Below are 12264 nucleotides of genomic sequence, written 5' to 3'. Positions count from 1 at the left end.
GGGGGTCATCCCTCCGTCTTCACAAATCTCCCGAAGGCCAGCGCCTTCGAGGATATCTCCTCTTGTAGCACGGCTTAAAACTAGCCTTCCTAATCCCAGCACTTATCACCTGTCTAGAACTGACTCTTGACTGTGTAAAACCGGCACTCACTGATGCACTTTCGTTATTGTGCTCTACCTCGTAAATTGTTTTTAATTGCACTGGCATTGTGGGAGAATTGTTTTAGCTTTAACCTGTTTGCCGTCACGTTGGTCTAGGTTGCCCTAGACGCTGGTTGCCCAGCTCACTGTCCAGGTTGCCTTGGACGCCGGTTGCCCGGCTCATGACGCTCGTCTAGGTTGCCCTAGACGCTGGTTGCCCAGTTTGGTCCAGGTGGCCCTGGATGCCGGTTGCCCGGCCGTCATGTCTGTCTGGGTTGCCCTGGACGCTGGTTGCCCAGCTCATGGTTCAGGATACCGCTATACGGTCAATGTTAACTGCCTGATTCCGGACTTCGACGCAATTGGATGACACTACGTCTGTCATCTGTTTAGATCGCCTATGGCCCGCTATATCAGCTACACATATATTGGTTCCCCGCGATGCAAGGGGCAAAAGTTACGTGCATCATACTCCTTGCCAGACTCGAGTCTCTCCCTGAGCAAACGCTTCCGTGAGAACTCTGGATTCCCAGGGTACATTGTCAGTCGCTTTGATTAAAAATGTCCTGGCCACATGGAATGCCACGTGAATGCACACCCCTCCACTCACTCAGGGGCTAGTGCTTGGCGCATGACTAATATAATTTCTGCATCCAGTTGGGCGATATGTATTGCTTATTCTCTCCTCATTGCTACCTTTACTCATTGTCTCTCCAGCAGCCAGTTCTAAACTGTACTATCCTGCCACAGTGGTGCAGCTGGTATAGCAAGCTCGCGTTAAGTCATTCTCAGAGCTCCTCTGCACTCTGAGATGCATAAGCACCATGGTGGTACCCCAGCACTCATCTGTTCGTTGTCTCGTCATATTTCAGTTACATATGTTTCTTCCTCCTGTCACATACAGGCATGAATTGTCCTGAAGTCCTTTGTCTACGTCGCAAGGTCATGCTTCCCTCGCATTACTGATGCTGCTCATCTTATTTTGGGGGGCTTTCCAAGAGCAGGTGCTAAGGTGTAGCTCACACGCATCCATCTTGGCCTTGGGTCTGCAGCTCATGCATTCATCTCACTCTAGCCGCTGCAGGTGAGCTATCGAACCAGAACACACATCTGGCTTCACAAGCACTAGTCTTCTACAGAACTAGTCATAATGCTTATCTATCCTAAATATTAAACCACATGACTTCGATGCGAATATACTCAAGCACCCATATCAACTAACTCATTGCTCCGGTCCCAAGCATCTGCAACCACAAGCTCTATTCCCCTGCATTGATCCTGAGTACATCATGTTTAACCTTTTAACCCTAACCATGTTTTGCTTCCCTGGTCCCCGTTCACTACCTTAAACTACGGCTCACACTTTACCCGATTTTCAGCAGCCATCTAGCTAACGTGCTGCTTAAATGTAACCTCTCTTCAAAGAGGTTCACTTCTCACTCATTCCGCATCGGCGCAGCCAAGACTGCCGGCCAAAAAGGGCTATCCACGTCATCCATCAGGATGCATCAAACTAACTCCTCTTGACATTTTCGATGCTCAGAAGTTGCTCTCCCATGTTAACTCAGGTACCTCATTTTACCTTCACAAATCCTGGTGGCGGTGGTTAAATTCTGGCATTCGCCTTACACAATTGCTGAAACATATTGGGCCCCAGCATGCCGGTAGCTTGTGGTGATTTAGTCTCAGCCATGGGCATGTTGCCCTTTCACTGATTGCCCAGCTCGTTCAACGCTTATGGTTCAGGTCACTTCTCGCCGGTCGCCCGGCTCGTGATGCACGTCTAGGTTGCCCTAGACACTGGTTGCCCAGTTTGGTCCAGGTTGCCCTGGATGCCGGTCGCCCGGCCGTCACGTTGGTCTAGGTTGCCCTAGACGCTGGTTGCCCAGCTAATGGTCCAGGTTGCCTTGGACGCCGGTAGCCCGGCACGTCTCGTGGTCTAGGTTGCCCTAGACGCTGGTTGCCCAGCTCGCATAAGCACTAAAGTCCAGGTTGCTCTGGATGCCGGTGGCCTGGCTCGTCACGATGTACTAGCTCGCTAGTCACTGGGCGCCCAGATCGTGAAGTGCTTATGGTCCAGGTTGCCCTGGACGCCGGTTGCCCGGCCGCCGCATTGGTCTAGGTTGCCCTAGACGCTGGTTGCCCAACTCGTCAAGCTTCTAAATCCCACTAAAGCGAAAGTATGCTGCGGGCCCCACTACAACCCTAGGTTATGGTTAACACCTAGCTACTTTAAAATTCTGTCGGCGTCCTGGCACAACGTCTTCACCCCGGCCCAGTCATGCTGTTTAATTCATCTTGTATGTATACTAATGTCTCTGCTCCTCTCAGAACCAGATTACTGAGTCACCGCCCTGGCGGGCATCACTCATCCTTTTGGGGGTAGGCTCCCCGCCCCTGCCTTCATCCATCGGCAGGAGACGAGATCCGCTCATCGCTGGACGGATCCGAGACGGGGCCTACGCCAAAGACTGTTACCTATTCAGGACTCTATCATGCTTGCATCCAAGCCGTTCCTTTACTAATTAAATCGTTAACTGATTCTATTCTGTCTACTGAGTCTTTCTGGTAGAAATGATAGCTTCAGCGAAAGTTCTACTAGGAAGACTCGTAGTGTAGCTTACTCCTCCCATGCTTACACGGAGCCAATCTTAGCTTTGCCTACTTTTGGGAAAGCCCTGCAATCTGATCATTCACTCATTCAATCAGCGCTAGCCTATAGGAATTCAGTGGGCTCTTTAAATATGTACCACCTAACACTGCTTCTGCTTCTCAGTACGCTGACTTTGACGTCCCCTCCACCTCCCCTCCAGCCACCTCTGCCAGCAGTCCACGTCCATCGGGCACGGTCTGCCTACCACATCTTCCTTCAGCCACCGCCACCAGTTGGTCCCCGTCTCGTCGTGGGGGGTAGGCTCCCCGCCCCTGCCTTCATCCATCGGCAGGAGACGAGATCCGCTCATCGCTGGACGGATCCGAGACGGGGCCTACGCCAAAGACTGTTACCTATTCAGGACTCTATCATGCTTGCATCCAAGCCGTTCCTTTACTAATTAAATCGTTAACTGATTCTATTCTGTCTATTGAGTCTTTCTGGTAGAAATAACTGGATGCAACGAAAATTTCCTTCAACCTAATTAAGACAAGACTGAAATAGTTCTGATTGGGAACAAAGATAGAAGGTTGAAACTCAGCCACTAATTGGAATTTAGGGCAATTCAGACTGTCAAAAAAGTGTAAGCATGGGTGGGGACCTTAGTATTAGTGATCACATTAAAACCATTATTAAATCAGCATTTGTGCATTTCTGTGTAGATTAGGTCTACATGTTTTTAATAATGTTTTGTTACTGGTAGAAATATATTTTGGATGGGATTTTTTTTGTGTTTACCATTGGCAGACAAACCAAAAAGCTACTACGGAGCCCGGAAGGTGCTATTGCAAGATATTTCTGTATTTCGAGAAAATGTGCGTTCATTTTAGTAAATTGTGCGCTCATTTTACTAAATTGTGGTCTCATTTTACTAGATTGTGTATACGATTTTAGACTAAATTGTGCATACGATTTAGTAAATTGTGGTCACAATTTAGTAAAATGTGTGCACCCTCTACTAAATTGAGAGCACAATTTACTAAAATGTACACACTATATAGTAAAACATGCGCCCGATTTAGTAAAATGAGCACACAATTTAGTAAATTGAGCACACGTTTTCAAAAACTATTTTGCAATGACCCCTCCAGGGTTCCGTAAGCTACTTTTACACCCAGAAAGTCTTCTGTAGACACACAAAAAAAGTGAAAGTTACCTGGCAAGTCCTTCTTCATAGAGATAGATGATGACGGGGTCATAGGAAGTGACTAGTACATACAGTCGCACATCAAACTTGAAGTCTACATAAGATAGACCAACAAAAATCATTAGCACTGATTCTGTTTATGACACTCGACACTGACATCACCAAAACATAATTTGTCATACCCATTCATAGTCAACTTTACCAGGGTAGCAAATAGATGTGAACGGCGCTGCATTTTGGTTTCTACTTCATGAATTACACTGAGAAAAAATAGTTCTTCACACAATACAACTTTAAGGTTTAAGGTTTTGCGTAGAAACACATTTACTTTTTGACTCAAATCCATCAAAACATTAGGAGGTCCTCAATTCAATGGAACTTTCTGCCACATTCTGAAGAGCTAAAACTAAACCACACATCAGTGAGCAGATAAGAGAAGTAAGACTAACATTCAGAAGGTCATACTGTTAAGTCCATCATACATTTGTAAAAAAAAAAAACTGTTAAAATACATTTCTTTATTTGTATCGGCTACGAACACAGGATTTATACTGTTCATTTTTCAATTTTTGGGTTGAACACGCACAGTGGTGTCATGTAAGGACCCTGTTCATGTTGCACAGCACTTGTCATGACATTTTGAGTATGTGAGGAGGCACAAAGGTACAGTTTAGAACATGCCCCCATAAGGTAGCTTTTAAGCACTTTGGCTACTTTAGCCGCTAGCCGGCTAACTCGCATCAGACAGCACCGATTTTTTCATGTTTTTTCAGACCAACAGTATTCCATGAACATGATCAACTGAGCTCCGTGTTAAAATTGGCCAGATTGAACTGAATATTCTGAGACACGTGCGATGATATGTGCACGGTAGTAGGCATGGCTGAAGTGCCCTTGAGCAAGGCACCTAACCCCTCACTCCCCGAGCACCGCTGTTGATGCAGGCAGCTCACAGGCCGGGATTAGTGTGTGCTTCACCTCACTGTGTGTACCCTGTGTGCTGTGTGTGTTTCACTAATTCACGGATTGGGATAAATGCAGAGACAAAATTTCCCTCACGGGATCAAGAGTATATATACTTATGATCATCAAACTCACCATCAATGAGCAGTGGGTTGTTGATGTAACGGGAAACCAGAATGTTTTCGTCCAATGAGATCTGGCTGGGCTGTGAGGTTTACACCAAAGTATACAGTATATAATTACACAATATGTGATTATTTCAAAGAATATGCATGTAGCAGACAGCTATGCAAGAGAAAGTTGCACCACTTTCCTTAAATATGTTTCTTGTTATAATAACAAATAAGCAAAATAGCAGTCACAACGATGCCATATACAGTATGTGTGGTGAAATGGCTGGGATAACATAAAAAGTTACATGCCATAAGTAAAGATAAGAACAAATGAGTAGCATCTGTGTTGGTCCGACTTACATTGCTAACCAAGTAAATTCCCCTCCCACGAGAGGAGGCTACTGGCTTGATAATCCAAGGTCCCTTGTCCTTAGAGAAGGAGTCTGCCATTTAAACAAGGAGAGGAAGATCAGATTAAAGGAACAAATAAAAAGGCACCACTCACCAGACAGTCAATAGTTTCTATGCTAGATTTGATAATCTGAACGCAGACTCAAAAACCCACTGCAACCCTGAGGACAGTGCACTCCAGGAAACATTCACAGAGGTCCTGAAGACTCTGAAACAGGTAAATCCCCATAAGGCAGCGGGGACTGATGGAGTATCACACAAGTACTGAAGGCCTGTGCTGAACAACTGGCGGGTGTATACACTGATATTTTTAACTTGTCTCACACAAGCAGTAGCCCCATGTCTATTAGTCCTCCATTATCATATCGGTCCCTAAGAAATGACTTCAGGCCAGTGGCGCTCACACCGGCTGCCATGAAGTGCTTGGAGAAACTGGTACTTACACACATTGCTAACTCTGTAGTCCCAGACACTGAAGACAGTGGACGATGCAGTGGGTGGCCATGGCTCTACACAGCATATGTAAACATCTAGACTGTGGCAGAACATATGTAAGGATGCTCTTCCTGGACTATAGTTCAGCTTTTAGCACCATCCGACATGGAAAGCTGATTGTGATGCTCACGAACCTTGGGGTCCCAACTCCCACCTGTAACTTGATTTTGGACAGGACTAGAGGCAGGGTTCTAATAGGTCTCTGCAGAGCTCTCAATCAGCACAGGAACACCACAGGGCAGCTGCCTCAGCCCCAAACTCTACACCCTGTACACCCAATCATCACAGAACACCACAGGGCTGCTGCCTCTATACTCTTTACACCCAACCAGCACAGGAGCACCACATGGCTGCTGCCTCAGCCCCAAACTCTACATCCTGTACACCCAATCATCACAGAACAACACAGGGCTGCTGCCTCTATACCCTGTACACCCAACCAACACAGGAGCACCACAGGGCTGCTGCCTCAGCCCCAAACTCTCCTGTACACCCATGACAGTGTCTCCACCCAGGACAATAATGCAATCATCAAATATGCAGATGACTGTACCATCCTTGGCCTCAGGTGGGTGGGCACGAGTCAGGTTACAGGGAGCTGGTCAATAACATCCTTGTCTATGGGGAGGACAGTGACCTCATCCTCAACACAGACAAGACCAAGGAGATCATCATGGACTTCAGGAGGAGTCCACATACTGTATAACACATTTAGCTAATGCAGAATTGATGTAGCATAACAGATCAACACCAGCCACTGTTATCGGTAAATGTTACATTATTTGCCAGTAGGTCAACATTAGGTCGATATCAATGATATATCGGTTCATTCCTAATAGAAACCTTGAGAGCTGCTGTAATAATGAAATTAAACTGTGGACAATAGCGTTCTATGGAACTTGGAAGGAACTTACTGCAGAACTCCTGGTACTCTGATGGGAGCATGAAAGTCTGTGGAATAAAGTGGAAGTTGTTGTATCCATGTGCCTGCTGCATACGGTGAATGTTTTTGTATAGCCGGTCCTTTCGCGTCAACTCATACGACCTACACAAGAAAAGATCATATAAAATTCAAGAAGCCCATGAGTTTTGGCAGGAATTTGGAGCAGGCTTGGAATTTCATATTTTAGGGGTAAGGCAACTTGGCCTTCAGTTGGATATATTTGGCCTGGGGCACCAAGGCCACACGTCAGGGCACCAAGGTCAAAGTTAACTATACAGAACCGTTTTGTGGCTTCCGCTGACAAAATAAACAGTTTGCCACACAGATAGAACTTGACAGTTTCAGGTGTTGCGTGGCAACGTCTTACTAGCTGACTTTCACTTTCAATGAAATTCCATTGCAATAAGCAAACGGACTTCTTGCGGAATGATATGAAAGACGTGAATCAAAAGCACAAAACTCATTGCCATTGACAGCGGTCATTATATACTTTGCAGCCGTAATTATATAGATTTAACAGACCTCCGAACGTTGTGAAGGCCCATTCATGTGAATGGAACTTTCTGCAGCACTCTAAAGAGCTGTGTAATAAGTCTAATAATGAGAGCCGTGAGAGATGGTAACATGAAAAAGGCCAATGGGGATAAGTTGTAGCCTAACATTTCTAACACACCTTGGAAAATGGTTGACCTTCTGAAAGGCCTGGAGACCACGGAGCAGGTAAGGCTTCAGATGAGAGCCTGTCCACATGAGGTTGAAGTCATTACTGTTGGGATGGACCTGTGGCAACACCAAAATGTATGCATGTGATATAGATGCATGGTTTCAATAACAACATTGTTAAACCTTGAATCCATTAACACAAACATTAATATACAGTTATGTTTTGGGGTGTGAATCCTTTCCACTTGGTCAAGATGGAGAACATTTTGAGAGGATGGATAGCACCAACTGAGGGAATTATAGGGTCTGGAAATGTGCGCTGTGCTTGATAGATAGATAGATACTTTATTGATCCCCAAGGGGAAATTCAAGAATTGCAAGAATCGTGTTTGCAGTATTTCTCTTGTTGGACAGGTAATTTTTTTGATGTTTGGTGAAACTTGTTCTGGACCTATGCTGTCAACTTAGCTCTAGCTTTATAAGTTAACATTATGTGTGTAGCTAGTTTCTGTATTATTCCACTGATTACATTTGCTACAATGTGTAAACTAGAATATGTATCCCTGTTTTCATCTTGTAACCCAATTCATTTGTTTATCTGTGTGCTCAGGGGAGTCATATGAAGGCATTTTTCTTATGTTAGTCTATACTGGCTTTGAATGGGATGCTTTACTAATAGGGTGAATGTAGCTTGTTTGGAAGTTCTGCCACACTCGATCCTGTAGGCTCTTCATGCGTTCAGGTACCTTAGGAGAGTGGCTATGGAGGATAGCCAGAGGGCAGGGGTGGGATTTCTTCAGCTGTACACTTTCAAAATCAATCTATTATCTGTGTTACCCAGCATCTCTGACTATACCCGACTCAGTATCAAACCTGAGGTTACAGTTCATTCTAAAGAGGGCATTTTACCTCATGGAATCCATGGTTGGTGAGTATTCCACGCACCAGTCGACTTTCTGTACGTACAATCTTGAAGGCCAAGTTAAACCGCTCTGCAAGTGAACAATGAGACTTATATTTGACAGGATAGTCACTAGAATGTGCCAGAAGTGAACAATGAGACTTATATTTGACAGGATAGTCACTAGAATGTGCATGAAGAGAACAAGAAGAAAATGGGATACATTACCACCAATACTACGGAGGCTGCCATTTTTGATCACAAGGGCCTCAGCATAGAACAACAGAACTGGAGTCTTCCTACTGATTCCACTCCAAGAAATGCAGAGATGGTCCCTGATGAGCATAGCAGAAAGGAGGTCCAATGGCATGGTCAGGTGTAATCAAAATTCAGTCACATATTATACCAGGGTCAACAGACAAGGGCACCTTCATCTCTGAGCTCCTTAGAGATGATAGGAAACAATGGACAATTATCTCTACTGATGTTGTGTGATGTTTCTCATTAATTACCTGTAAATGTTACAGCTTACTTTAGGATGATTGGACAGTGTATATTTCAACTTACTTTATAAAAAGTCCAAGTAGAAAAAAATGTAACAACTCACATTTATCTGCAAATACTGCCATCTCAGATACTGAACTAAGTCCACCATTTTGGTTGAAGTTGAGAACAATCTTTGCTATTTTTTTACGGCAAGCAACGCAACCATTATTTAGTTTGGCAACATATAATGTTAGCCCATAAAACTATGTGAATTAGAAACGTCTCCATCAAAGCATACGATGGAAGCATGTGAATGTACTGTTACAAAGTCATGACCATATAACTTCTTATTTGGAATGTTCATAAATAGTATTAGTCACAAAACTTACTGTAAATGTTTTTATAGTGCGTATTTTTATTTAGTAGATTCGTCTTTTTTTTTTTTTTTTTTTTAAATATGCAACTCAGCAAAACAGTTAATTTCACTTGTGGCACACAACATATAATCAAAGGATATGATGGGCTGTTTCTGAGTCAAGTCATAGGTTTTGTTGCATTTAACCACAAAACATATCAATTATTTTACTCAAACAGTATTGCTGTTGCTATTGATGTAAGTTGCAATGTCTATCATAATTGTTTTAGCACGAAGACCTAACCAATTAGTAAAGGGAGTGCTCATATAGCTTACTGTAGATCATCTTCCAATGAGGACTCCTCTGTATCCCAGGTCACTGCCAGCATTTTCTTCACAAAGCAATCAGGTCTTTGTTGTTGTGTGTCTAAAGCCGAGAACTTGTAGCCTACATTTCTTGGTATCCAGTGTTCACTGAAACAATTAGAAACAATAAACGTCAGAGGTGGGAAGCAACACATCATATGTAGTCCTCCCATAGATCCTAGTCAGATCACAAAAAATAAATGACTACACAATAATAATCTATGTTCATGTTAATAACACATCTATTGTAAGTCATGGGGGCAATATTCCTATTCCAAATGAAAAACTCAAAGATGAGTTATTTCTTTTAAGGCAGAAAAATATGTAATATTGAAATTGTCGTTTTAGACCAATGTTGTAACAATTTATGCGTTTCCTTCTTAGTATTATTTACAACCTATAAATCACAGAAAGCAAGTAGACCTAGCCACAATTTGATAAGATATCTTTGTGCATACCTGACCTAGTCTACTTGTCAGAGTGAAAAAGTAGTCTCTAAGTAGTCGATGATACAATAATTTATATCCTCATCATAAGTGAATCCATACTTCAAATATTCAGGGTTTTGCCATATTTACTCCCAAATGTGAAGACCTGGGTGAACCCAGACAAACCTGTTATAATTTGCTCTGCAGGACTGTCTGTAAAGGATCCTGTCTAGGGATGCACACCAATATATAGGCTAGGCCAGTGTTTGTTAACTGGTGGTTAACCGTTAACAAAACCGTTCTGGGTGGGTCGAAGAGTTTCTGGGTAAAAAAAAAATCAGACCTTTACTTTGATAGACTTTATTCTTATGCCATCGTTGCCATAGACATAGACAATGTTTATGTGACAAGTCATGTTAGACATTATTTTAGTGGATCATGTCAAAATGAAATGTCTGTAAGAATCAGTCATGAGCTAAAGGATATAGAGTTCACATTTCCTGGGCTGAAATGAAGTCAATGAACACCGTAAAAGACATTTGGTGCATTTGCATTTAGGCTTATCATCAAGGGCCTTGCTTCAAGGCGGTAGAAAGCCATCCCAGTGACAGGTAAGATCATGTAAATTGTACAATCAAACTGCACATCCATCTAAGTCCTTAGCAGTATTCAAACCAAACTGGGGCAAATATTACCATAAAATGTCTAATAGGAATACTGCAATCTTGCTCAATGTCAGTTTATTGTGTTTACATCTGCTTCCGGAGAGGTCACGTGAGTAGGAGCATACTCTAATCTTCTAATAAATACCCTATGTGCAGATTTTAGATTGGAGAGAGATTCTCCCTAATGTGCGTGATGCAACCAGATTTCTAAATCGGTTAGGGTTGTAGGATCCTGTAACTTTGTGTGAGCCCGGCTTAGGTTACCCAGTTGAGTTGACTTGACTTGGCATTTCAAAGCAGTGCAACGTCAACGTAACGTCAGTATTTAGCTGTTATGAGTTAGATGTTATTGCACAGAACTTAGTAAACGAAAGACAAGGACAGGTAAAGGATAGCTTCTGCCGTAGCAGGGAACTGTTAAGGGGATTCTTGAACGTTAATCCGGCTAACATTAAGTTACCATTTATACGTTAATGTTAATTTGCCTGTTCGTGCAACGTTACGTTACGTCACTTAACGTTAACTTAGTTAATACCAAGGTTGAAGGATGACATACTGATTATAAGTTAGGGAATCATTACCTGATAGTAATTTGGAGTTTATAATATTAGCTGATGCAAGTTACCAAATAACAGGTAGCAGCAGTAGCCTAACGGAAACTAGTCAAATAACTTGACTAAGCCGTCGCTACTCGCTAGCTAAATTATCGATAACCTGCACCTGCGACTATGCTAATAAACGTTCGCTAGCTAACGTAGGGGACTTTAACGTCCCCAAATGATGTAATCTACAAACAGCGTTAATGTTGAGTCATACAGAGGAATTTATTGTACCTACCGATTGTGTTACGTGCAGGTTAACTTGGGTGCATGTCTTGTTTAATGGACTCCCATAGTAGTATCCATAGCTATAACGTTAACCATCCCTGTTTAGGCAAATCCCTGACGTCACATATCCCTAGCGACTCAGCAGGGGTTTTACTCCGCCTAAAGACTGTAGTCCTAGGGTTTAAAAAAAAGGGGGCTAGCTAGGCCTAACGAGTTTCGGTCAAAAGGTTTGCTTGAAAGCTAATTTCATCAGTCTGTGAGCCAGGTAGGCCTATCCTAAATTGTAGCCCATCAGTAGTCTACCTACCATTCAGAGTGGCTGGCTGATTCCAATTAAAGACTATAATATGATCACACTTTTGCATAGCAGTTTATTCTGAGCCCCTCTCAAATAACATCTCATGTAGGCTATACATTCACATCAGAATCAGAAGTATTTTGGAGTTCAAAAAGGCTAAATTCTTTTGGTGCTGGTGACAACATTAAAACATAGCCTAGGCCTAGATCCAGTAGGCCTAAAAGCATCTTAAAATGAATGTGTTGAAAATAACAACTAGTTGTTTTTAACACATTTCTATGTCCAGATAGGGACAACACAATTTGTGTTGTTTCGAACACATTGCTTTTGTTATACTGCGTACCCTCTTACAACAAATGTGTTGAAAATAACTTGTGTTGTTTTTTAACACATCTAACTGTTTTCAGAC

At 42.9% G+C, this 12264-nt stretch overlaps 1 protein-coding gene across 4 annotated transcripts in view; it reads right to left on the bottom strand.

Moving 5' to 3' along the window:
• The window catches only part of ttll5 (tubulin tyrosine ligase-like family, member 5), a 39382-nt gene extending 27675 nt beyond the window's left edge, over nucleotides 1-11707 (bottom strand). For 3 of the 4 annotated variants that reach the window (XM_042072176.1, XM_042072179.1, XM_042072178.1), the window contains exons 1-9: nucleotides 11568-11707; nucleotides 9608-9745; nucleotides 8659-8765; nucleotides 8439-8521; nucleotides 7540-7646; nucleotides 6838-6968; nucleotides 5378-5460; nucleotides 5040-5109; nucleotides 3951-4035 (exon numbers count right to left, since the gene is read on the bottom strand). In XM_042072176.1, coding sequence (XP_041928110.1) covers nucleotides 3951-4035; nucleotides 5040-5109; nucleotides 5378-5460; nucleotides 6838-6968; nucleotides 7540-7646; nucleotides 8439-8521; nucleotides 8659-8765; nucleotides 9608-9660 — 719 coding nt within the window. In that variant the 5' untranslated portion in view covers nucleotides 9661-9745; nucleotides 11568-11707. Of the gene's footprint in view, nucleotides 1-3950; nucleotides 4036-5039; nucleotides 5110-5377; nucleotides 5461-6837; nucleotides 6969-7539; nucleotides 7647-8438; nucleotides 8522-8658; nucleotides 8766-9607; nucleotides 9746-10251; nucleotides 10387-11567 lie in introns of all 4 variants that reach the window. The other variant, XM_042072177.1, reaches the window with a different exon arrangement.
• Between the last annotated feature and the right edge of the window lie 557 nt (nucleotides 11708-12264).

This window comes from Alosa sapidissima, chromosome 19 (assembly GCF_018492685.1).
Source record: "Alosa sapidissima isolate fAloSap1 chromosome 19, fAloSap1.pri, whole genome shotgun sequence".
NCBI lineage: Eukaryota > Metazoa > Chordata > Actinopteri > Clupeiformes > Clupeidae > Alosa > Alosa sapidissima.
The sequence above is the reverse complement of the archived record's forward strand: the minus strand, read 5'-3'. Positions and strand labels throughout refer to the sequence as shown.